Consider the following 25,624-nt stretch of genomic DNA (forward strand, 5'->3'; position numbering starts at 1 on the left):
CTTCCCGCAGGCCAGAGCAGAAGATGACCGATAATGCTGATCAGTGCTGTGTCCTCTACATAGCACTGAACAGCATTAGCAATCGAATGGTTGCTATAAATAGTCCCCTATGGGTACTATAAGAGTGTAAAAATTTAAGTTAAAAAATAAAGTTAAAAAAATGTGAAAAACCCCCTCCCCCAATAAAAACGTAAATTGTCCCATTTTCCGTATTTTACCCCCAAAAAGTGTAAAAAAAATTATTTTATATACATATTTGGTATCGCCGCGTGCGTAAATATCTGAACTATTAAAATAAAAGGTAAATGATCCCGTACGGTGAACGGCGTGAACGTAAAAACAAAAAAGTCCAAAATAGCTGCTTTTTTTAATAACATTTTATTCCAAAAAAATGTAATTAAATTAATAAAAAATGTAATAAAAGTTTTGTATAAGCAAATATGGTATTAATATAAAGTACAGATCACGGCGCAAAAAATGAGCCCTCCTACCGCCGCTTATACGGAAAAATGAAAAAGTTATAGGTCTCCAAAATAGGGGGATTTTAACCTCTTAAGGACCCATGACGTATGCATACGTCATGGGTCCCGGTCCTGCGATATAACGCGGGGTCACACGGTGACCCCGCATCATATCGCAGCGGGCCCGGCGTCATAGTGAAGCCGGGACCCGCCTCTAATAGCGCGCGGCACTGATCGCTGTGCCGCGCGCTATTAACCCTTTAGCCGCGCGCTCAAAGCTGAGCCGCGCGGCTAAAAACGAAAGTAAAAGTGCCCGGCTAGCTCAGGGAGCTGTTCGGGATCACCGCGGTATAATCGCGGCATCCCGAACAGCTGTAGCACAGGAGGAGGTCTTCTTACCTTCTCCTGTGCTGTCCGATCGCCGAATGAATGCTTCAAGCCTGAGATCCAGGCTTGAGCATTCAATCGCCGAAAACACTGATTGATCCATTCCTATGGAGATGGATCAATCAGTGTAAAAGATCAGTAAATGCAATGTTATAGCCCCTTATGGGAGCTATAATGTTGCATAAGAAAAGTGTAAAAAAATCATTAACCCTTTCAATTACCCCTTCCCCTAATAAAAGTTTAAATCACCCAGCATTTCCAAAAATAAAAAAAACATTATGTAAATAATAATAAAAATAAACATATGTGGTATCGCCGTGTGTGGAAATGTCCGATTTATAAAAATATACCGCTTTTTAAACCGCTCGTTCAATGTCGTACGCGCAAAAAATTCCAAAGTCCAAAATAGCGCATTTTTGATCACTTTTTATACCACAAAAAAGTGAATAAAAAGTGATCAAAAAGTCTGATCAGAACAAAAATGGTACCGCTAAAAACTTCAGATGACGGCGCAAAAAATGAGTCCTCAAAGCGCCCTGAACACAGAAAAATAAAAAAGTTATAGGGGTCAAAAGATGACCATTTTAAACGTATACATTTTCCTGCATGTATTCATGATTTTTTTCGGAAGTGATACAAATTCAAACCTATACAAGTAGGGTATCATTTTAACCGTATGGACCTACAGAATAAAGATAAGGTATCATTTTTGACAAAAAATGTACTGCGTAAAAATAGAAGCCCCCAAAACTTACAAAATAGTGTTTTTTCATCAATTTTGTCGCACATTGATTTTTTTTCCCGTTTCACCGTAGATTTTTGGGTAAAATGACTAATGTCATTACAAAGTAGAATTAGTGACGCAAAAATTAAGCCATTATATATAATTTTAGGGGAAATTTTTAAAAGTTATGATTTTTTTAAGTTAAGGAGGAAAAATTGAAAATGAAAAAACGGAAAAAGCCCGGGTCCTTAAGGGGTTAAACATACTAATTTGGTTAAAAAGTTAGCGATTTTTTTTAAGCGCAACAGTAATAGAAAAGTATATTATCATGGGTATCATTTTAATTATATTGACCCAGAGAATAAAGAACACGTCATTTTTACCTTAAATTGTACGGCATGAAAACAAAACCTTTAAAAATTTGCAAAATTGCGGTTTTCTTTTTAATTTCCCCACACAAATAGTATTAGTAATATATATAGTATTTTTTGGTTGTGCCATACATTTTATGGTAAAGTGAGTGATGGCATTACAACGGACAACTGGTCATGCAAAAAACAAGCCCTCATACTAGTCTGTGGATGAAAATATAAAAGAGTTATGATTTTTTGAAGGGGAGGAGGAAAAAACGAAAACGTAAAAATAAAATTGTCGTAGTCATTAAGGTCCAAATGGGCTGAGTCCTAAAGGGGTTAAAGCCAACAAATGAAAACTATGGCTGCCATGTGTGCAAATTGTTGTTCAAATATGGTGTGTGTCATAATTTGCATCTTTTGACTGGTGCATACTGAATACATTTTCCCCTCACTAATTCACCTGGCTTGTAAAGTGCTTTACAGCTTTGTAAATACTGTATACGCTTGCTCTGTCTGTTTCCTATACATCATTGAAGAATATGCTGTAACTACATAAATATCCTGTAAGTGCTGCAGGAAATTGGTTGAATCCCTTGTCTGAAGCGCTTGTACTATGCTTCAGCGAAGATCATATCAATTTAATCTGTTTAATTGGATCTGTGGCAGCAATAAGCTCCATACAATGAATTCAATCTGGCGCAAAGACTCAAACAAAAGCTGCAACAAGATTAAATAACAAGTTACTTTTCCAGAATAGCCCTTGGCTGTCCAATCTATAGGGCTTTACTTTAAAACTATGAGAACAATGGAAAAGTCAAATTCATGTGCATTCCCACACATATATTTACTATGTTACATTATTATGGGCTTATAATTGAATTTATATGTGAGATTACATAATGTGATTATGGGGGAGGAGAATATTCCTCTACACCTAATAGGAAACCTGTAGTGAAAATAGCAACTAGCATGAAAAAATTATACTCTAGAAAACTTTTTCCCAACCACTGTGCCTCCAGCTGTTGCAAAACTACAACTCCCGGACACCTAAAGCCATGGCGGAAGCCTTTGGCTGTTTGGACATGCTGGGAGTTGTAGACACACTGGTTAAGAAACACTGCTGTCTTAGAAAAATGTGTCATTGGCCATTAAATGTCATTTTTATACCATGTTTAACTAACCTGTTAAAATATATTTATTTTATTTATTTGTTAATTATCTGATATTTTTTTTATTTTTTTATTTTATTATCCACAGATTTTAAATGGAGCTTCCGCCATGGCTATAGGTGTCTGATCATCCCCATTTGACATATTTACCTCTATTTTAATTCCCTACAAGTATTTTTCTACGGAATTTACTAATGTTTCCCTACGTTTCATAGTTTTCCCTACGTTTTGCTTTTTTTAACATGCTCTGATCTGTGGGGTTTTCCTCAGCTCAAATCCACCACATTTTTTGTGGAAATCTTAGTAAATTTGATGGGATTTTTTGAAAATGTTAGGGACATGCCCCCTTTTTTGCATACCATGCCCCTTTCCCCGATGACTATACCCCTTTTACTGGTAAAATGGAGAGTTGGACGGATTTTAAAATTTTTGGTGCAAATTCTGGGGCAGACACAGTTTGGGGCGCAATGCACCAATTTCTGGTGCACAGCCCGACAAAACAGACCAAATTTGCAATAGTAAATTAAGGCCACTGACTCTGACTGACAAAAGGATTCTGATGGATCTGTATTTTATTTTTATACAGTATAAGAGTATGGCAGAAAGATGCTACAGAATAGGCATCTTGGTGCACCTCCTGTAAGATATATATATATATATATATATATATATATATATATATATATATTATTATTATTATTATTATTTTTACAAAATAATAGAAAAAGAATGTTTCACCATGATAGCTTAATGTGCAGTGAACCCAGGCTTAAAGGGGTATTCCAGGCCAAAACTTTTTTTATATATCAACTGGCTCCGGAAAGTTAAACAGATTTGTAAATTACTTCTATTAAAAAAATCTTAATCCTTCCAATAGTTATTAGCTTCTGAAGTTGAGTTGTTGTTTTCTGTCTAACTGCTCTCTGATGACTCACGTCCCGGGAGCTGTGCAGTTCCTACGGGGATATTCTCCCATCATGCACAGCTCCCAGGACGTGACATCATCATTGAGCAGTTAGACAGAAAACTTCAGAAGCTAATAACTTTTGGAAGGATTAAGATTTTTTAATAGAAGTAATTTACAAATCTGTTTAACTTTCCGGAGCCAGTTGATATATATATAAAAAAAAGGTTTTGCCTGGAATACCCCTTTAAGGCTCTGTTGACATTTGCATCCAATAGGAGCCTTACTTATGTGAAACAGATTGTAACATGTAGTAAGTTTACCAGATTTTAAAAAAGAGGAAATATAACAAATGTTTCCGGTATCGTACCTGTCATTTTGAACCCTTCAGAGTGTGACAATGTAGTTTTAGTGCCGTCACTGCTATTTCTGAGCTCCTGAGAGCCCCGTCTATAGAACGCCGCTATTCCTCTTTCTCGTTTAATTTAAGTTGAAATACCCTTTTAACCTATGAACACTTTTCTGTCCATAAAGCATACCTTTCATTTCAGGTGACTGTTCAGGATAAGCTGTTCTTTGTGTGTACATGAGTAGCAGCACTATTTCTGGCCATAAAATAACTAGCATATGGTATTTTTCAGCAGATTTCTGCTCTCCAGGCTTCATCTTAAGTTTGCAGTTCTCCTAAAGCTGGTGGGCAGAGCTCCCTTCTCCATAGATTTGTATTGCTAGTCTTGCAGACAAAGGCAAAGTTGAGCTGATTTTCAGAGTGGAATACAGTCTCACAACAGAGAGGGAGAGGGGAAAAATTTAATAACAGGAGAAAGAAGCATTTTTGTCCAATAAGATAAATAAGTTGATAATATTTGCTTGTACGCTATGTTAAGCTATGTTGACCACTGGAAGAAGCTGTTAGAGTACAGCGATCTGGCTTTCCCATAAAGATCAATGAAGGGCACGTGTCGACCCCCTGCTCTGTGGAGGAGTAGAGCTGGGGCACCAGTGAGGAGATCGCAGGGGGTCCCAGTGATCGGACCCACCGTGATCTGTCACTTATCCTATGCATAGGGGGCACATTTATTTTTCTAAGCTGGACTACCCCTTTAAGCAGGGGTCAAGACTTGGGAAAAAAGTGTGGGAAATCACCCAAGATTTCCACTCAAGGGCTGGTCCTTCAGGACTCCTGCTAATGGGAAGAGTGTTCCTGCTGTGGAAAAAGTGCAGGAACTTAGCAACCACGTGTTATTGCTGAACTTGAGCCCTGCCTTTAAGTGATTCAGAGCATTCAAAGCCAAAGATGCAATTTACACATTCATCAGAGTTGAATTTGATACTGATTTGAGTTTGCTAAATTAAAAGGAAATGTCTCATGGAATAGATTTTTGTTCCAAAGTGTGGTGACACGGGGGTGCAAGGTATACATGTCAATTCATGATGCCCGGGCACCATTAGCCTATACATGGTCCGTGGTGGAAACAGCTTCTCCTGGGCCAGGCACAGGGGCAAGAAACACACCGATGCCGGATTATGGATAATATGGATATGTCTTTTACTGAGGCAGGTGTAGGTGGTTCAATACACACAGTACGGAGCAGAGTACAAGGGAGGCAGTGTAACCCATGGGAGCCCTGTTGCTTTGCTGGGACTTATGGTTCTTTTCACCCACTTGGATTATATAGACTGGAGACTTGTAGATTAAGAAATATCCCTAGCTGAATAGGGTTCTACTGAGGTCCAATTTCACTGACACCGCCAGGGTGTGACTCACCAATTCCTGGATGGGGGAACACTTGCAGAATGGCGGGACTGACTTTATTGAGACTTTCTTCAGGCATCCCTCTGGATTCACCTCACACTTCTTCCACCTCTTTTCCACACTGCAGCTCACATGGAGCTCTGCTCAGGAGCTTAGCTCACTATCAACAGGAGAATTTGGAGGTTCCCTTTGGGCAGACAGGGTCATTTTGTTACTACTGCATCTCCTCCTTAAAGGTACAGTACATGAACAATACAGAAAATATAATAAAGTACATAACCATAAGTAAACATGATAGCAGTGGGCCCAACACAGGTGCAGCAGGCATGCCAAGAAGATCTGTAGCCCACAGGACAGCCTTTTGGGCTGGGACACCACAAAAGGCTAGGGGATACATTTTTGTAAGCTGGATAGCCCATTTAAGTACAGAATGAAATCATATTATATGCATCATTCTAATATGCATTTGCTCCTCTCATAATGGTGAGATGCCTTTCTTAGGTATGTGTATGTTTACATAGTTTACCATGTAGTCACTGATCGATAACACAAGTCCAGCTCTGTATTTTTGAACTGAAGCCAGATATGAGGAGCCTGGCGAGGCTTGAGATACAGGGCTACTTTAGAAAGTACGCAAATCTTTCACAACATGTTTGGTTCCTGGAGTACACGTGCAACTGATTTCATGATGAATACCCATTACAGCTGATAGCAGTAAAACGTAAGGCTTAGTAGGTAATCGGAAGCAGGCATCTTTAGCTGTGGAAAAGGAAAACATATGGATTTCATAGAACTACTTAGAAACATCTTTACCATGAAAAAGAAATTATTGCTAATTACCAAGACTCATGCTAGCCTTCACTGACAGCCAGGTCCCCAGCTTTAATACTCGGATGTCACTTCATTGGATTCCCTAAGGTGCTGTTGTATTGTGGCCAAACAAGCAGGTGATATCTATTCTTTCCTTCTTCTATAGTTGCGACCAAGAACGGAGCTCGACCAAGAAATCCTCAGTGATTGTCTCACCATTCAGCCTCTTCAACCGGCAGCATCACCACAGGATCCTGCAGAAAACACATTAGGAAGGTCTCCCGGTCCTGTGCACGATTTATTTCCAGGTACCAGATTAGAATCCACTTAATATAGTTATTTGATGTATGAAAACTGACTTCCGAGGACATTGCCTGCTATTTATCTTGGGTGGCACTGTTACACTATTGCCTTGCTGCACTGAGGTCCTGCATTCCTGTCTGACCTAGAAAAACATCTATGTAGAGCAGTGTTTCCCGACCAAGGTGCCTCTAGCTGTTGCATAACTACAACTCCCAACATGCTGGGAGTTGTAGTTTTGCAACAGCTGGAGGTCCCTGGTTGAGAAACACTGGCAAAGAGTCTGAATGTTCCTATCTGTCTGCATGGGTTTCCTTCAGGTTCTTCCACACTCCAAATACCAATATAGCCCCACTTGTGATAAAAAAAAACAGTACAGGAGTGCTATTTAATCAACAGAAATAGGATTTGATATACTCATGCCATTGCTGCCCTGCCTTAAATGGGTTATCCAGGGATAAGCTAATTTCTTCCAAAAACAGCACCACACCTGTCCTAAGGTTGTTTGTGGTATTAGAGCTTGGCACCATTCACTTCAATGGAATTGAGCTGCAATACTACACACAACAAGAGGACATATGTGGTGCTGTTTTTGGAATAAGTCAGCTATGTTTATCTATCCCTTTAAGGTAGGGTCACACGCAGCGTATCCGCAACATATTGTACGCTGCGGATGCGCCAACAGCAGTCACAAGAATGAGCTCCCTGCTGCGGACGGGTAGCTCTTTGTGTCTGCTCATAGCGGCGGATTTCCCATTGTGCATCTCCTACGAGTGGTCACTATATCTACAGCAGGAAATCCGCCGCTACGAGCAGACACTCGGAGCTATCCTGCCGCAGCACAGAGCTCGCTTTTGTGACTGCCATCGGTGGATCTGTAGCGTGAAATGCACTGCGGATGCGCTCCATATGACCCTACCCTTAAATGTTGGCACCATATTAGTCTTCTACCTCTACATTAGAACATTTATTGTCAGGGTATCCTGGTCAGAATTTTCTCCCTGACTGTATGTGAGACTTGTTTTCTAAACTACATAGCTATGTGGTAGCCACAGGGGTGCTAGGAAAATACCTTATCACTTTGTGACGCCAGGGCACTGTTAGCCTATACACGGTCTGAGGTTGGAGATAGCTTCTCCTGGGCCAGACATGGGGAGTAAAGGAACACACCGACGTCAGGTTATGGATAAGGTTCATGGTATTACACTGACAGTATGGTTCAGATTGAGAGGATGCAGCATAACCCCTTGGGAAGCCCTGTTGCCTTGCTGGGACTTGTGGTGATTTCACCCAATAAATTGATACTGACTTGAGAGATTGATCCTGGTAGCTAGGGTTCTGTCGAGACCTTGTAGCTTCCTCCGCCAGGGCATGAACCTGATCCTTGCAGAATGACCAAAATAAGATTTGCTCTGGGCCTTCCCATTAAGCTTCTCCACACACCTCACACATTCACCACACTTGTGCTCAGACTTAGCACTAGGGCTCGATTGTGGTAACTCCTCCCCCACTACACTGTATGGACAAGAATTTAGGGGTTCCCATTGGCAGGCAGGGTCACATGGGGTGCACTGCTCCTCTCTTAAATGTACAATAACAGATTTTAATAACACATATAAAAATAACATAACAGAATAAATCTAAAAATATATTAAAGGGGTATTCCAGGAAAAAAGTTTTTTTTATATATCAACAGGCTTCAGAAAGTTAAACAGATTTGTAAATTACTTCTATTAAAAAATCTTAATCCTTTCAGTACTTATGAGCTTCTGAATTTAAGGTTGTTCTTTTCTGTCTAAGTAATCTCTGATGACACGTGTCTCGGGAAACGCCCAGTTTAGAAGAGGTTTGCAATGGGGATTTGCTTCTAAACTGGGCGTTTCCCGAGACACGTGTCATCAGTGATCACTTAGGCAGAGAAGAACAACCTTAACTTCAGAAGCTCATAAGTACTGAAAGGATTAAGATTTTTTAATAGAAGTAATTTACAAATCTGTTTAACTTTCTGGAGCCAGTTGATATATAGAAAAAAGTTTTTTCTTGGATAACCCCTTTAACTCTTAGCAAGGTGCTGGGACATAATTAACACAGCAACAAGTCTTACAGTGGGTCCAACACCCATGCCACAGGTCTGCCCGAAGCAGTCAGAAGCCACAGGACAGCCTTTGGTGCTGGGACACCACAGCTACGTGTTAGAATTTCTTTTTCGTCACTCTTGCAGTACCAGTTTTACAAGTAAAGTAAATCACTGTACTGCAATATGCACGTCTTCTGTCATATTTTGCTCATTGTTGATGTTGAGAATTACGGTTGCACGTAACACCATTTACTCGGCAGAAGATTTCAGGTGCATATTTTGCAGAGTAAGGAATAAAACAGACAAGGTATGTGCTTAGGTCAGCATTGTTAGGGGTTACGTGGGAAATATCATCTTAGCAAAGTCACTAATTCTGAGAATTTGTAGTTACAATGTATGAATGGTCCAAAAGCAGAAAATTAGAGCGTTTTCTCATTACAACATATTACATGCGTAAATTTTGTGTTTGTACAGTATTCCAGAAGCAAATCCCAGCCTAAGTTGTTTTCGATGACGCAAACTAATAGCTGTCAGTTCAGACATCAAGGCTGTGTTTCCACTTGTCTTCTTTTTTTTTTTTTCAAAAACGCCAATACATAAATAAATAAAAATATCACAAAAGTCAATAGGTATTTATAAAAAGCCATACCCATTCGACGGGCTCATTGGGCAATTTTCTAAATGGCAGAATGTTGTTTTTTCCCACAGAAGTCTGCAAAAATGCCATTTAAACAAAAATGTTGGTTTTGCGGTGGCTTTTTATGGCGCTTTTTGTCTTAGTTAAAAAAGGGGAGGGCGCAGGACAAGAAAAACTGTCAAACGATGCAGTTTCCACCCCAAACCCAAGAAAAACTGCAGGAACACAGGAAAATGCATTTTTTTCTGTGCTTATTCACTCGTGCGTATTTTCTGCTGCAGAGTTGCTTCAGCAGATTTTGCTGCCCATTGAAGTCAACGGGCAGCAAAATCTGCAGCAGCAAATCCGCAGCAGATCTGTAGTAAAATTACGCACGTGTGAACTGACTCTTAGGGTGTGTTCACACGTACAGGATCCTGCACATATTTGATGTGCAGGATATGATATGCAGGATTTTCTGCTGCAGATTTCAATATAAACTAAATGACTGAGCACAGCTTCTAATCTGCAGTTACAAATCCTGTGCATCAAATCTGCTCAGGATTCTGTACATGTGAACATGCCCTGCGTATTTTCTGCTGCAGATCTGCTGCAGATTTGCTTTAACAGATCTTGCTGCCCATTGAAGTCAATGGGCAGGAAAATCTGCAGCAGCAAATCTGCTGCAGATCTGCCGCAAAATACGCACATGCGAATTCGCTCTGATGCAGACACAAAACTGCTATAAAACTGCTCTTAGGGTATGTTCACACGTACGCTATTCACTCTGGATTTCAGGCTGCATATTTTATGCTGGTAAATCAATGATAAAATCTGCAGCATGGAATCCCAGCATAAAATCTGCATGTGTGAATATACTCTTAGAAAGGATTTGGAATTACATCCAATTTCTCTTTTTTGAAATCATGCTGTTACAACCAAGATGGCCACACTACCTTTTGCAAAGATGGCCGCAAACAGAATCTCTTTAGGCAAAATAGTAAGTAAACTTAAGAACAGTGTTTCCCAACCAGGGTGCCTTTGGCTGTCCAGGCATGCTGGGAGTTGTAGTTTTGCAACAGCTGGAGGCACCCAGTTTGGGAAACACTGCTTTAGATATTGCCCTTACATTTGATTTACTAATATATGGGCTATTTTAGGTTTTGATGGGAAATCCTCTCTAGCTGCCTCATTGTAATGCATAAACTGACGGCTTGTGGTTAATATTACTGTAATAAAATATAGATCACTCAAAGTGGTTATCTGGATTAAAAATCCATGACTACCAAATTCTGAGTTAAAAGAGAAGTGTCCCGTACTCACAACTCTGGAAGCTGCATTGGAGAGCAGTTCCAAACTTTAGAGATATTGGGCCTCATTTACTAAGAGTTTCGGGTTTTTACTAGTGGGAAATGTTTCAGGTTTTTACTAGTGGGAACATTTTCTGACCAGCTTTTTCTAGGTGGAAATTTCCAGCCATTTATCCACAGGATTTTCTGTGAATTCAATAGTAAATTGGTCGGGTTGTGAAACCACGCCCATTTTTGGGCCTGTCACGCCCCCTTTTCGGCTTTTCACAGTGCAATGTCGGGTTTGTTGGATTTTCCAGGCGCACACTGTCACACACTGTCACACACTGGCGCAGACTGGTGCAGACATGTCGCATACACTCTGTGCCAAAAAAATTAGACAAAAACTGGTCGGTTTCAGCTTAGTAAATGAGGCCCAATGTGCAAATACCTTTCCAGGTGTTTTGGCTTTAAAAAGTCCTAAATCATTACACATATCATAATTGGCAGAGAAAATATATATATTCACATATCATAATTGAACAAAGAGTTTCACAACTTTTCTCAGCATGCATCAGTTTTACAAAGTGCCCCACAGGACCCGATATAAAACTTGGAAGAGCAGGCGGTTTTTAGAGTGGTGGAAAACTATTTTATTTTAAGTTAAACAGAGTTGTAAATTACTTCTGTTTAAAAATCTTATGAGTACTTATCAGCTGCTGTATGCTTCAGAGGAAGTTCCTTTTTTTTTTCTCCTGTCTGACCACAGTGCTCTCTGCTGACACCTCTGTCCATGTCAGGAACTGTCCAGAGTAGGAGCAAATCCCCATAGCAAACCTCTCCGGCTCTGTACAGATCCTGACAATATGTACCTATTGTATTACATTTATTTATGTATTTATTTATTATATGGCCTTTTAATACATTTGGCACAATTCACTCCAGCTAACTTTTCAGACAGAGGTATACAGGGTCAGATCCTGACATGGACAGAGGTGTCAGCAGAGAGCACTGTGGTCAAGCAGAAAGGAAATTCAAGAAGAAATAACTTCCTCTGGAGCATACAGCAGCTGATAAGTACTGGAAGGATTAAGATTAGGGGGTGGACGAGAAAATGGTGGAAAGATGTGATAAAATGGCATGGGGTGGGGAGGGGGGTAATAAATTGGCACTGAGGGGAGTGCTTTCTCTGAAAACTGTGACAAAATGTTTGTGGAACCAGGCAGGATTAGACACACATGTTGCAGGGGTGGAACACACATCATGTGGGAGCGGGCAGTAATGGTCAGAAATCCAGCGGGAACAGGATCAAGAAGACAGTCCCGCGCAGGCCCAGGGCTCTAGTTTGCACCCAAAGTCCGAAACGGCACAGGTTCCAATATGTACCTATTGTATTACATTTATTTATTTATTTATTTATTATATTGCACCTTATAATACATTTGGCACAATTCACTCCAGCCAACTTTTCAGACAGAGGTATACAGGGTCAGATCCTGACATGGACAGAGTTTTACAGAGTCCGTCTTAATAATAATAATAATAATAATAATAATAATAATGCCTATCACTCAGATTTAGACGATCTACAGATAGCTCACAGATTTGAATGCGACCTGTGTTATACTCCATTCCCCCTGTGGGTCTGCAGGGAAATTGTAAACGTACTGCCTGGTGCCTCCACAAATTACAGGCTGCCTGGATGACGGAGCACTTCATTATGATGCCCCCCCCCCCCCCGACAGTTCCCCCACATTAGGTGCTGTATAGTTCCCCCACATTAGGTGCAGTACAGTTGCCCCACATTAGGGTTGCAGTACAGTTCCCCCACATTAGGGTTGCAATACAGTTCCCCCACATTAGGGGTGCAGTACAGTTCCCCCCACATTAGGGGTGCAGTACAGTTCCCCCACATTAGGGGTGCAGTACAGTTCCCCCACATTAAGTGTGCAGTACAGTTACCCCACATTAGGTGCAGTGCAGTTACCCCACATTAGGTGCAGTATAGTTCCCAACATTAGGTGCAGTATAGTTCCCCACATTAGGTGCAGTATAGTTCCCCCACATTAGGTGCAGTACAGTTCCGCCCACATTAGGTACAGTATAGTTCCCCACATTTGGTGCAGTATAGTTCCCCCCACATTAGGTGCAGTATAGTTCCCCCCACATTAGGTGCAGTATAGTTCCCCACATTAGGTGCAGTACAGTTCCCCCCATTAGGTGCAGTATAGTTCCCCCCATGAGGTGCAGTATAGTTCCCCACATTAGGTGCAGTACAGTTCCCCCACAGACATACAGCCTTCAGCCATATACAGTGTATGGCTGGAGGCTGTATGCCTGTTTACTGCCCCACTTCAGTATTTCGACCACCGCTCCTCCAGTCCGGGGTCACGATCTACTGCTATCGCCCATGGGCCATAGCAGTAGGTCCCGGGACCGGAAAGGAGCCGTGGTCGTAACACTGAAGATGACATGCCGCTGGTGACTTACCATGCGCGCGTTCTCCTCTCTGCTCCACTCTTCTCTTCTATGGGCGCACGCACGGGACGTCAGTGACGTCCCTGCGTGCGCTAGATCCCCACGGCCCCTGCGTTTTTAAAGTTAACACAGGGCCGCAGTGAGGTAACAGGGACATCCTTGTGTCCTGAAAAGATTTTTCGGGACAAAGGGATGTCCCGAATGTGACGGGGGCCCCCTGCGGGCACGGGGCACGGAGCTGGCACTCCAAGTGTGCCAATGATTATCCGGCCCTGATCATTTTATCATCAGAGGGGCCATCATCTAAAATAGACAATCCAATTGAAGAGTTCCTTAAAGTGTACCTATAGTTTGAAAAGGTTTATAAAACCTGCATGGTGTTGTCACATTAACCATTCAAAGTAGGGATAAGGTCATTTTAGTGCTATCACTGCTATTATTGAGCCCCTCCATGGGGCACAACTATTTATGTGCTTGGCTGCTGCCTTATATAGTACTCTCCTTTAGATGCCATGTAGGGAAGGAGGAGTTACTGATGTGTTGGGTTTGCAAGGGGCAATGTCAGCAGAAATGAAAGAAACAGCAGCAGCTAATTCACAGCAAGGAAAGGGTTACACTAAGCACTTAACTACTCATGACAATGACATGATAATAATGATGATGATAAAATGGAGGGAAAAGAGGGAGAAAATATGTAGGAGGCAGCACTCTGTACGCACAGTAGTACTGACATTGGTATTTATACAAGGGGCAGAGACCTAGAGCCTTATAGTTAGTTAGAGATGAGGGGGAAGCCTTAATTTTCCATTCACAGCATGGGCCCTCTGGAGGAGGCATACATAGTAGGCTCTTAGGCGAAGATTTATCAAAACCTGTCCAGAGGAACCAATCAAATTGCTTCTTTCATTTTTATCAAGGCCTCTGAAAGATGGAAGAAGCGATCTGATTGGTTGCTATGGGCAACTGGGCAATTTTTCCTTTGCACAGGTTTTGCAAATATATAGCCTAGGCTCTCTTCCTCTCAAATAGCTAGGCCCTAAAACTTTTACAATATTTTGTTTATTCTTCAAGATCATATACTCCAGAATATTCTTTTATTTTTTTTAAGTGGGTATACAAATTTCTAAAGAACTGATAATGGCAGTACTGGTGCTCACATACAGTATTCTTCTAATACAAAGAAACAAAATGTAGGTTTTAGAACCACAGCTTTCTTCATAAGCACATCCATTAGAAGCTGCTTCATCAATCCATGAGTCCAACATTGTATCTTCAATCTACATTATTTCTAAGAAATACATAGAAAAGTTAAGCATGCTGAACGTGTACGCTACTTATATGCTACACTACTGGTTGATAAGAATGTTATCTGTAAAAGAAAAATGATAGATTCCAGTTTTTTGCAGGGAAAACAACATTTGACAGCCTTTGTTCCTACAAAACAGGTTTTACCAATTGTATCCATGTGTTTCAAAATTGGAATCGTGTACATTGTAGTGGAAGTGGATGAACAGTGAAGCTGGGGGCCACATGTAGCCCAAAAAAGCAGAAGTCTCTTCTGCAGCTTTTGGGCAGTCGCTTAACCATTTTCTGCGGACAGTTTACGTTCAGCAGGGGCCATGTGCTCTGTATTTGTTTTGTAATGAGAGACACAAACCTGGACAAAGGTTTCATTTATTAAGAAATTTTACCCTGCAGGAAAACTATAAATCACCTAACAGAAGAAAATCTGTGCTTGAGAGTGATCTGGAATTCATACATGCATTAAAAGCCATAAAAGCGAGCAACGGAGCAAGTTAAGCAATGAACAAGCTGGTAATAACAGTTTATGAGTGGGTAAAGCTTTTCATCAATTAGGCATCAAATGGGAGGGATATACATTTTACAGTTATTACAACATAGGAAAATCTTCATTTATGTGATTTTCGTCCAAAGGGTCAATGAACAAAACAGTCACCGTTTCAAACTGAAATATGAAGAAGTGATCGGACTTAACCAGCTGAGGCGCAGAACATTTTGCATTGTCTATCGTTATGAAATAGACTTTATTTTCTTTCACCCGGTACAAAGTCCCATTTGCTGCTCTGGTTCTGTATCTAAATGCTCTGGCAAAGGGAAAATGTCTTGTTGGCACTCGGCACCCAGGGAACATGCCCCAGTTATTTCTCCACTAGCTATGCCCCTGCATAAGGGTTGCTTTGCTACTTTTGAGACATTTTATACATAATAGCTACTCTTCAGATGTAAAGTAACTTGCTCGACACTGCATCCTGGAGGTATCTTCCTTTCAAATCAATGTTCGATCCTTAAAGGGGTACTCCCGTGGAAAACTTTTTTTTTTTAAATAAACTGGTGCCAGAAAGTTAAACAGATTTGTAAATGACTTCTAATAAAAAAGTCTTAATCCTTCCAGTACTTTTTAGGGGCTATATACTACAGAGGAAATCTTTTTAGATTTCTCTGATGTCATGACCACAGTGCTCTCTGCTGACCTCTGCTGTCCATTTTAGGAACTGTCCAGAGCAGGAGAAAATTCTCATAGCAAACATATGCTGCTCTGGACAGTTCCTAAAATGGACAGCAGAGGTCAGCAGAGAGCACTGTGGTCATGACATCAGAGAAATAAAAAAGATAAGCATTTCCTCTATTGTATACAGCCCTTAAAAAGTACTGTAAGGATTAAGATTTTTAAATAGAAGTAATTTACAAATCTGTTTAATTTTCTGGCACCAGTTGATTTACAAAAAAAAGTTTTCCACCGGAGTACCCCTTTAAAGAACCATAAAAATGATTGGGTATTATATGCCAAGCCAGAAAATTCTCCCTTTAATCATATTTTAAGGCCCTTTAAAGAACCACTTTTGTTTGTTTGTTTTCTGGCCATATCATACACATTTACTATCAGTAGTCATTTAGTGCCATTTGTTTTACTTCAGCAAAGCTGACTCCATGTATTTTATTGTTCTAACATGGTCATGTGACCACAAATCTGACTCAAACTTACTTAGCTTAATGGGCATCAGAGGATGTCAGTCCTGGGTCAGCTGACTTCCTGTGAATGACAGGATTACATCATCACCTACCAGATCCCTTATTGCTAGTTCCCAGACCCCTCCCCACCCAGATCTGCAGGCTGCTGCTATTTTTATGGGATCTGGATATAGTAGTTATACATATCTCCTGAGGCTATACACATTTTACTGCAGTTGTGCAAAAAAAACAGTAAAAACATGTCGTTTTTACCATGATTTTGGAAAAGTGCTGCAAAAACAGCCAAAAAGTAGTAAAAATGTGAATATTGCTGTAATAATTCAAATCTTTACAAGTCACCTCAGTTGTGATTATAGGTCAAATCACTTTTGGTTAATGGTTCTCAAAATAAGAAAACACATCAAAACTGCACAAAATGTGAACTGACTTAAACCCACTTATAAGTCTCATGTAAATCCCAGCACTAGCAGCTTAATTAGATGACCAGGTGCAGTAATCAAACACTACACCCAAGCCCAGAGGATTCATGGGAAATGTAGGCTGCATTACAGAATAACTTTATTGATGGAATTGTAAACCAACCAATAAAGACAATCTCAAGATGCTTTACTTCAGCACAGCTGTGAGTTCATTATAAAGTGCAGCATTCGCCATTCTTTTAGTACTTACCTGCCAGACAGTAGTGAACATGCTTAGGAAGGATCCATGCTTGTCTTGGAGCAAAATGTCGCTGCTATCTTTTTGTGAAATGGCTCTTTCCTGTGGGATTTTCCTGCCTCAATCTACAAGTCCCATGATTCCTTGTTTGTAAATGTGAGGTCATTTTTTTCACTTCCACACATCAGCCACCCCTCCCATTGAAGCACAGGTGAGCTGCCTTCCATGCTTTTCTGTAAATAGTAGATGTTACGCCTAGCGCTCCGGGTCCCCGCTCCTCCCCGGAGCGCTCACGGCGTCTTTCTCCCTGCAGCGCCCCGGTCAGTCCCGCTGACCGGGAGCGCTGCACTGTCATGGCCGTTGGGGATGCGATTCGCACAGCGGGACGCGCCCGCTCGCGAATCGCATCCCAGGTCACTTACCCGTCCCGGTCCCCTGCTGTCATGTGCTGGCGCGCGCGGCTCCGCTCTCTAGGGCGCGCGCGCGCCAGCTCTCTGAGACTTAAAGGGCCAGTGCACCAATGATTGGTGCCTGGCCCAATTAGCTTAATTGGCTTCCATCTGCTCCCTGCCTTTATCTGACCTCCTCCCATGCACTCCCTTGCCGGATCTTGTTGCCTTGTGCCAGTGAAAGCGTTTAGTGTGTCCAAAGCCTGTGTACCTGAACTTCTGCTACCCATCCTGACTACGAACCTTGCCGCCTGCCCCCGACCTTCTGCTACGTCTGACCTTGCCTCTGCCTAGTCCTTCTGTCCCACGCCTTCTCAGCAGTCAGCGAGGTAGAGCCGTTGCTAGTGGATACGACCTGGTTGCTACTGCCGCAGCAAGACCATCCCGCTTTGCGGCGGGCTCTGGTGAAAACCAGTAGCCTCTTAGAACCGGTCCACTAGCACGGTCCACGCCAATCCCTCGCTGACACAGAGGATCCACTACCTGGAAGCCGAATCGTGACAGTAGATCCGGCCATGGATCCCGCTGAGGTGCCGCTGCCAAGTCTCGCTGATCTTCCCACGGTGGTCGCTCAGCAATCGCAGCAGATTGCCCAACAAGGACAGCAGCTGTCGCAGTTGACCGCCATGTTACAGCAACTTCTGCCTCTGCTACAGCAGCAACCATCTCCTCCGCCAGCCCCTGCACCTCCTCCGCAGCGAGTGGCCGCTCCTAACCTCCGCTTGTCCCTGCCGGACAAATTTGATGGGGACTCTAAACTCTGCCGTGGATTTTTGTCTCAGTGTTCCCTGCATATGGAGATGTTGTCGGACTTGTTTCCTTCAGAACGGTCTAAGGTGGCTTTCGTAGTAAGCCTTCTTTCAGGAAAGGCCTTGTCTTGGGCCACACCGCTCTGGGACCGCAATGATCCTGCCACAGCCACAGTCCAGGCCTTCTTCGCTGAACTCCGGAGTGTCTTCGAGGAGCCAGCCCGAGCTTCTTCTGCCGAGACTGCCCTGTTGAACCTGGTCCAGGGTAATTCTTCCGTTGGCGAGTACGCCATACAATTCCGTACTTTTGCTTCTGAACTATCCTGGAATAATGAGGCTCTCTGCGCGACCTTTAAAAAAGGCCTATCCAGTCGCATCAAGGATGTGCTGGCCGCACGAGAGATTCCTGCCAACCTCCAAGAACTCATCCATTTGGCTACCCGCATTGACATGCGTTTTTCTGAGCGACACCAAGAGCTCCGCCAGGAAAAAGACTTAGATCTCTGGGCACCTCTCCCACAGCATCCTTTGCAGTCTTCGCCTGGGCCTCCCGCCGAGGAGGCCATGCAAGTGGATCGGTCTCGCCTGACCCAGGAAGAGAGGAATCGCCGTAGAGAAGAAAATCTCTGTCTTTACTGTGCCAGTACCGAGCATTTCTTGGTGGATTGCCCTATCCGTCCTCCACGCCTGGGAAACGCACGCACGCACCCAGCTCACGTGGGTGTGGCGTCTCTTGGTTCCAAGTCTGCTCCTCCACGTCTCACGGTACCCGTGCGGATTTCTTCTTCAGCCAACTCCTCCCTCTCAGCCGTGGCCTGCTTGGACTCCGGTGCCTCTGGAAATTTTATTTTGGAGTCGTTTGTTAATAAATTCAGCATCCCGGTGACCCGTCTCGTCAAGCCGCTCTACATTTCCGCGGTCAACGGAGCCAGATTGGACTGCACCGTGCGTTACCGCACAGAGCCCCTCCTCATGTCTATTGGACCCCACCTTGAGAGGATTGAGTTCTTCATTCTCCCCAACTGTACCTCTGAGGTCCTCCTCGGTCTGCCTTGGCTCCGGCTTCATTCCCCCACCATTGATTGGACCACCGGGGAGATCAGGAACTGGGACTCTGCCTGCCACAGGAAGTGCCTCTCCCCCCCCTCCCAGTCCCGTCAGGCAAGCCTCTGTGCCTCCCCATGGCCCCCGTCCTGGTGTCACACTGCCCCGTGCCAGGCCTCGCCCTCTGCCCTCCCTCCCCATCCCCACTCCTGCTGTACTGCCTGCCGTTGAGGAAACCCTCCATTCTTTCCCGGTGTCCTCATCCCAGGGGAGGCAGTTACCGGACAAAGAGAAGGGGAGACCTAAGGGGGGGGGTACTGTTACGCCTAGCGCTCCGGGTCCCCGCACCTCCCCGGAGCGCTCACGGCGTCTTTCTCCCTGCAGCGCCCCGGTCAGTCCCGCTGACCGGGAGCGCTGCACTGTCATGGCCGTTGGGGATGCGATTCGCACAGCGGGACGCGCCCGCTCGCGAATCGCATCCCAGGTCACTTACCCGTCCCGGTCCCCTGCTGTCATGTGCTGGCGCGCGCGGCTCCGCTCTCTAGGGCGCGCGCGCGCCAGCTCTCTGAGACTTAAAGGGCCAGTGCACCAATGATTGGTGCCTGGCCCAATTAGCTTAATTGGCTTCCATCTGCTCCCTGCCTTTATCTGACCTCCTCCCATGCACTCCCTTGCCGGATCTTGTTGCCTTGTGCCAGTGAAAGCGTTTAGTGTGTCCAAAGCCTGTGTACCTGAACTTCTGCTACCCATCCTGACTACGAACCTTGCCGCCTGCCCCCGACCTTCTGCTACGTCTGACCTTGCCTCTGCCTAGTCCTTCTGTCCCACGCCTTCTCAGCAGTCAGCGAGGTAGAGCCGTTGCTAGTGGATACGACCTGGTTGCTACTGCCGCAGCAAGACCATCCCGCTTTGCGGCGGGCTCTGGTGAAAACCAGTAGCCTCTTAGAACCGGTCCACTAGCACGGTCCACGCCAATCCCTCGCTGACACAGAGGATCCACTACCTGGAAGCCGAATCGTGACAGTAGACCAGTTCTTTCTAACCAGGATGTCTCATGCTGCTGCAAAAACTACAATTCCTTGCAGAATCATCTCCCTCCTACCCAGCGATCACTCCATCAATTGAAATAAGGACAGGCTCCCTATCATCCCTTGACTAGTGATGTAATATCTCGGGCCGCACTGCAACCTGGGAAAATTTGAGACAAATGTAATTTTGTATACTGTTAAAAATCATCGGGCAAAGATCACAAGAATTGCGAGACCATCCATACGGTACAGACACTATATGATGAACTACACTAACTTTACAGCCTTTGTAGCATAGTCAAATGAAAACAAAACCTGGTGTAACGGCTGGTGGTGGAGAAGTGGATCCGCTGGACCTGTGTGGAAGATGACGTGGGCCGTACCAGGGAGAGGAGTCTAAGGAGACGCTGGTTTTCACCAGAGCCCGCCGCAAAACGGGATGGACTTGCTGTGGCAAGCAGCACCCAGGTCGCTACCCCTGATGCAACTCATCCACAAAGGCTGCCAAGGTGTAGCGTGGTACAGTAAGGATAAAGCAAGCTCGTAGTCAGGTCAGGCAAAAGGTCAGGGCTGGCGACACAGGAGCAAAGTCAGGAACTTAGCAGGAAGGTACGGCACACGGATAATCAGAACACACAGAAAACACTTTCTCTAAGGCCCAAGGAGACACAAAGATCCGGCAGGGGTCAAGAGGAAGTAAGCCCCCTTTATAGGATCCGCGCTCTGCAATTACCAATTACCTTTAAATCTAAGAGAGCCAGCGCCCGCCCGCGGCAATAAGAATGCATAGGAGCATGGAGATGTGAGTAGGGGCAGGGGACACAGGAGTGCCCGTGATCCGGGGAGTGGACTGCAGCACCAGAGGGGGGCAGAGGCACACCAGATCGCAGGAGCGCCCATAACAGCCGGGGAGCACCTGCGGCCAAGACACCGGACCGCTGGAGCGCTCATAACACCTGGAATACCCCACCCCAGTCCCTTGCTGAGAGATTAGTAGACATTTTCATAGCCATGACTTAAAGCGGTACTTACTTGGGAGACATAAATTTTTTTTAAATCAACTGGTGCCAGAAAAATAAACAGATTTGTAATTACTTCTATTAAAAAAAATCTTAATCCTTCCTGTACTTATCAGCTGTTGTATGTTCCACAGGAAGTTCTTTTCTTTTTGAATCTCCTTTCTGTCTGACCACAGTGCTTTCTGCTGACACATCTGTCCATTTTAGGATCTGTCCGTACCAGGATAGGTTTGCTATGTGGATTTTCTCCTACTCTGGACAGAAGTGTCAGCAGATAGCACTGTGGTCAGACAGAAGGCAAATTCAAAAAGAAACAGAACTTCCTGTGGAGCATACAACAGCTGATAAGTACTGAAAGGATTAAGATTTTTAATGAAGTAATTTACAAATCTTTTTAACTTTCTGGCACCAGATGATTTTAAAGAAATGTTTTCCAGGGGAGTACCCCTTTAAGGAACAGTTAATAAAAAGTACTAGGCAAATGCATAAAACGTTGTTAAAAATAGCATATGAGTTAGGAGTTTTTGTTGGCAAGGTGACAGCTATATTTTATTTGCGTTTTGAACAAAGAAACCGAAGAAATAAATTGTTAGAAATATAATCTGCAATTTGTGCAGCGCACACTGTCAGGTCCAATTCTGTTGTGTTAGATTGGTGTTAACTGTTTGATATGATAGTTTATCAGCTTGAACTAACAGCAGATTGTTTACTGAATGTCTGCAGAGTTTTATACTGTAGGGAAATTATTCACCAAATACATCATGAAATAATCTAGCTGGAGCTGGAGATGGAGCAGAGCCAGGTTTGTCAGATGTAGCACAACTAGTCATTTGGCATAGTTTATTATGACCATCACATAAGTCGTATCAATGTGGCTTCTGCCTGGAAATCTACTTCATTTTCTTGAGTCAGGCTAGGATTCCACTGAGGTTTTAGTCTAGTTTTTTAGGCTTAAAGTGGCACTCCGCTGCCCGGTGTCAGAAGCTCCGCTCCCCAGCATCCAGAAATGTATTGTTCCGGACGCTGTGTGCGGGTTTCCGTGTTCAGGGCTGCACCTTGTGACGTCACGCCAACCTCCTCAGCGAAAGTCTATGCGAAGTGGGCGCAATGGCCGCCACGCCCCCTTCCCATAGACTTTCGTTGAGGGGGCGGGCGTGAAGTCACGAAGGGGACGAGCGTAACGCCACGAGGGAAAGCCCTGAACACGGAAGCCCGCACACAGCGTCCGGAACAATAAACTTCCGGACGCTGGGGAACGGAGCTTCCGACACAGGGCAGCGGAGTACCCCTTTAAAAATGCCAGAAAAACTGCCAGGAAAACTGCCACTGATTTTCCCTGCGTTTTGGCATTTTTTCTGGCCTTTTTGCCTTTGAGTGGAAATTGCATTTTTGTCCCCTTTTGGCATTTTTTTTTTTTAAATGTGTTGGGTACCAAAAATAAATCAATAAATAAAGCAAGGATGGAAAAAAATTGTATTTACCGAAATTTTTTATAACACATTTTTTAAATACATTTTTAAACAGGGATCAATTTATGTGTGCGGGCAAGGAACTAAAAATTTAGCCGACAATAATAAAAATGGGAGAGTGTATATAATAAATAATTACGGTATATATGACCAGTGCTCAAGGATAGTGAATGAAAAAGGGGGGGGGGAATAGACTAGGAAAGGATGATGAGAGGACGATATGGTAAGATAAATGTAATAATATTAAGGAAATAATAAAATAGCAATAAATAATGGGTAAATAATAGATAAATAATTGATAAATAATAGGGCCCTTAGATAAAGATATCCACATCTATTACTTATGGCTACTGAGGAATAAGACAGTCGTCTTGAAACGCATATAGCCTTATCTACTCACTTATTACCCATTGCAACCACCTTCTACAACTATTTTGGCCCACCTTTGGCCTGGGCAGCGCTGCAGACCCCCTCTTCTGGGACCTCTGTGGATCGCGCACGATCCTCTCTCTCCAGCACACGAGGACGCCAAGAACTGCGATCATCTCATCACCTACTATATTCCCCTTCGGCCGGACGCATCCCCGTGCCAGCCTGTGTTGCCGGGACCATCTACTCCCCTTTACTGGGACCACAAACGCATACAGGGGCTGGACGCCACTCTGTGCCAGTGCCGACAGATACCCTCACTGCAAGACTGCCACCCCCGAGGATGCCAGCTGCACTCCGCCAGTAAGCAAAAAACTACATTAACGGCACACAGGTAACATCTAACTATTACTGAACTAACATTATCAGATTCTGTCCCCCTGAATTAATTTATTTATCGCTCCCTGAATTGCGCTTTTCTTGAACTTTATCCAATATATTACCCCTTGAACTGTGACATCTGATTATCGGACCCTTCATTTATGGACACTTCTCCTAAGGTGGTTGCAAGATAGTTACATTTGAACATTTTAATTTCCAATTAATTTCCTGCCCAGATGTAAGTTATTATTTTTTTAATAAATTGCTATTTTACTGCCAACCTCGATTCAGGTCTTACTTAATATTATTTATCAATTATTTATCTATTATTTACCCATTATTTATTGCTATTTTATTATTTCCTTAATATAATGACATTTATCTTACCACATCATCCTCTCATCATCCTTTCCTAGTCTATCCCCCCCCCCCCCTTTTTCATTCACTATCCTTGAGGACTGGTCATATATAATTATTTATTATATACACTCTTCCACTTTATTAGATCTTTTTGGGATTTAGACCAATCCAGTTAACCTCAGGATAGCTTACCTGAGTGAGCTACACATACCTCGTGTTGTTTCCAATAATAAAAATGTAGAAAGGGGCCATTTAAATGTAAAAATAATATATTATTATTAATGTATTTATATAATGTGTTTAATAAAGTGTGTGTGTGCTTTTCTTTCTCAATTTTAACATTTTTAGGTAGTACTACTACTCCCAGCATGGGACAGACTGTTCCATGATGGGAGTAGTAGTACCTGTACTAATAGACAGATCGCTTCTGACACCCGATGCAATCGTCCTATCTATTGCAGAGATGTGGAGTTGCTCTATACAGCACTCGCATCTCTGCTCTGTACTCCGGCCGGCCAGTGATGATAATAGAAATTCACCTCACTCATTCATATTTTCTGCCCAGAGTGGGGATTGGCTGGATGGTGGCAGCCAAATCCCGCTCTCAGCGGGAAATATGTATGTTAGGTGAATTCTATGTATGTCACTGGCTGGCTGGAGTATAGTGCAGAGATGTGAGCGCTGTATAGAGCCGCTCCACATCTCTGCAATAGGTAGGATGATCACATCGGGGGTCAGGAGTGACACCCACTGTGATCTTTCTTTAACTGCAGGTACTACTGCTCCCAACATGAAGCACACTCTGCTCCATGCTGGGAGCTGCAGTACCTGAATTAATAGATCGCAGCAACTGTCACTTCGGACACCAGTTTCGATCTGTCTATTAAGGCTGGTGCTATAGCTCCCAGCATGGAGCAGAGTGTGCTCCATGTTGGAAGCAGTAGTACCTGCAGTTAAGGAAAGATCACAGCCATGATCCTCTTGTATAATGTATAGATGCAGGCGGGCGGCCGGCTGCTCTTCTATGGTCCCCTGCACTGATGTATATATACACCTATTCATATTTCCCACAAAGAGTTGTGATTGGCTGGAACCATCTGGCCAATCACAGCTCTCTGGGGGAAATATGAATATGTGTATATATACAGCAGTGCAGGAGACCATAGAAGAGCAGCCGGGGCGATCTCTCAATTAGTACATGTATTACTACTTTTCTTTAAAAAAAAAAAAGGTTAAAAAGTAAAAAAAAAAAAACACACACACACACTTTATTCAACACATTATTGAAATACCTTATTAATAAAAAGTTTGACAAAATTAATTATAACAAATATTATTTTTACAATAAATGGCCCCTTTCTAAATGTTTATTATTGTCAGCTACATTTTTAGTTCCCTGCCCACCCACATAAATTGATCCCTGTTTAGAAATGAATAAAAACTTCTTTAGAAAAAATATACATTTCGTTAAATACAATTTTTTCCATCACTACTGTATCTTTTTTATTTTTTATTTTTTAATGGATAAATAAAGTCCAAAAAGAATAAAAATCGCCAGAAAAAACACCAAAGTTAAAACCTACATGGCGTTTTTCTTGTGTTTTTTTTACTCCTATAGAGCTCTATGGGAGAAAAACGCCAAGATTTTCCAGAAATAAAAGCTAAAGTCTCAACAAGAGGTCGTTTTTGAAAAACTGCCATGGAGCCAAAAAGAGCTAAAAAATGCCCAAAGGATTAAAAAAAACACCAAACTGAAAAATGCCAAGTGAATCTGGCATTTT

General features: G+C 43.1%; 1 protein-coding gene across 6 annotated transcripts in view; it reads left to right on the forward strand.

Annotated features, from left to right (window-relative positions):
- Positions 1-25,624, forward strand: part of GLIS3 (GLIS family zinc finger 3) — a 417,907-nt gene that overhangs the window by 310,378 nt on the left and 81,905 nt on the right. For all 6 annotated transcript variants that reach the window (XM_056522352.1, XM_056522361.1, XM_056522346.1 and 3 more), the window contains one exon: positions 6,734-6,875. In XM_056522352.1, the coding sequence (XP_056378327.1) occupies positions 6,734-6,875 (142 nt within the window). The remainder of the gene's footprint in view (positions 1-6,733; positions 6,876-25,624) is intronic.

This window comes from Hyla sarda, chromosome 1 (genome assembly GCF_029499605.1).
Source record: "Hyla sarda isolate aHylSar1 chromosome 1, aHylSar1.hap1, whole genome shotgun sequence".
In the NCBI taxonomy this organism is placed as follows: Eukaryota; Metazoa; Chordata; class Amphibia; order Anura; family Hylidae; genus Hyla; species Hyla sarda.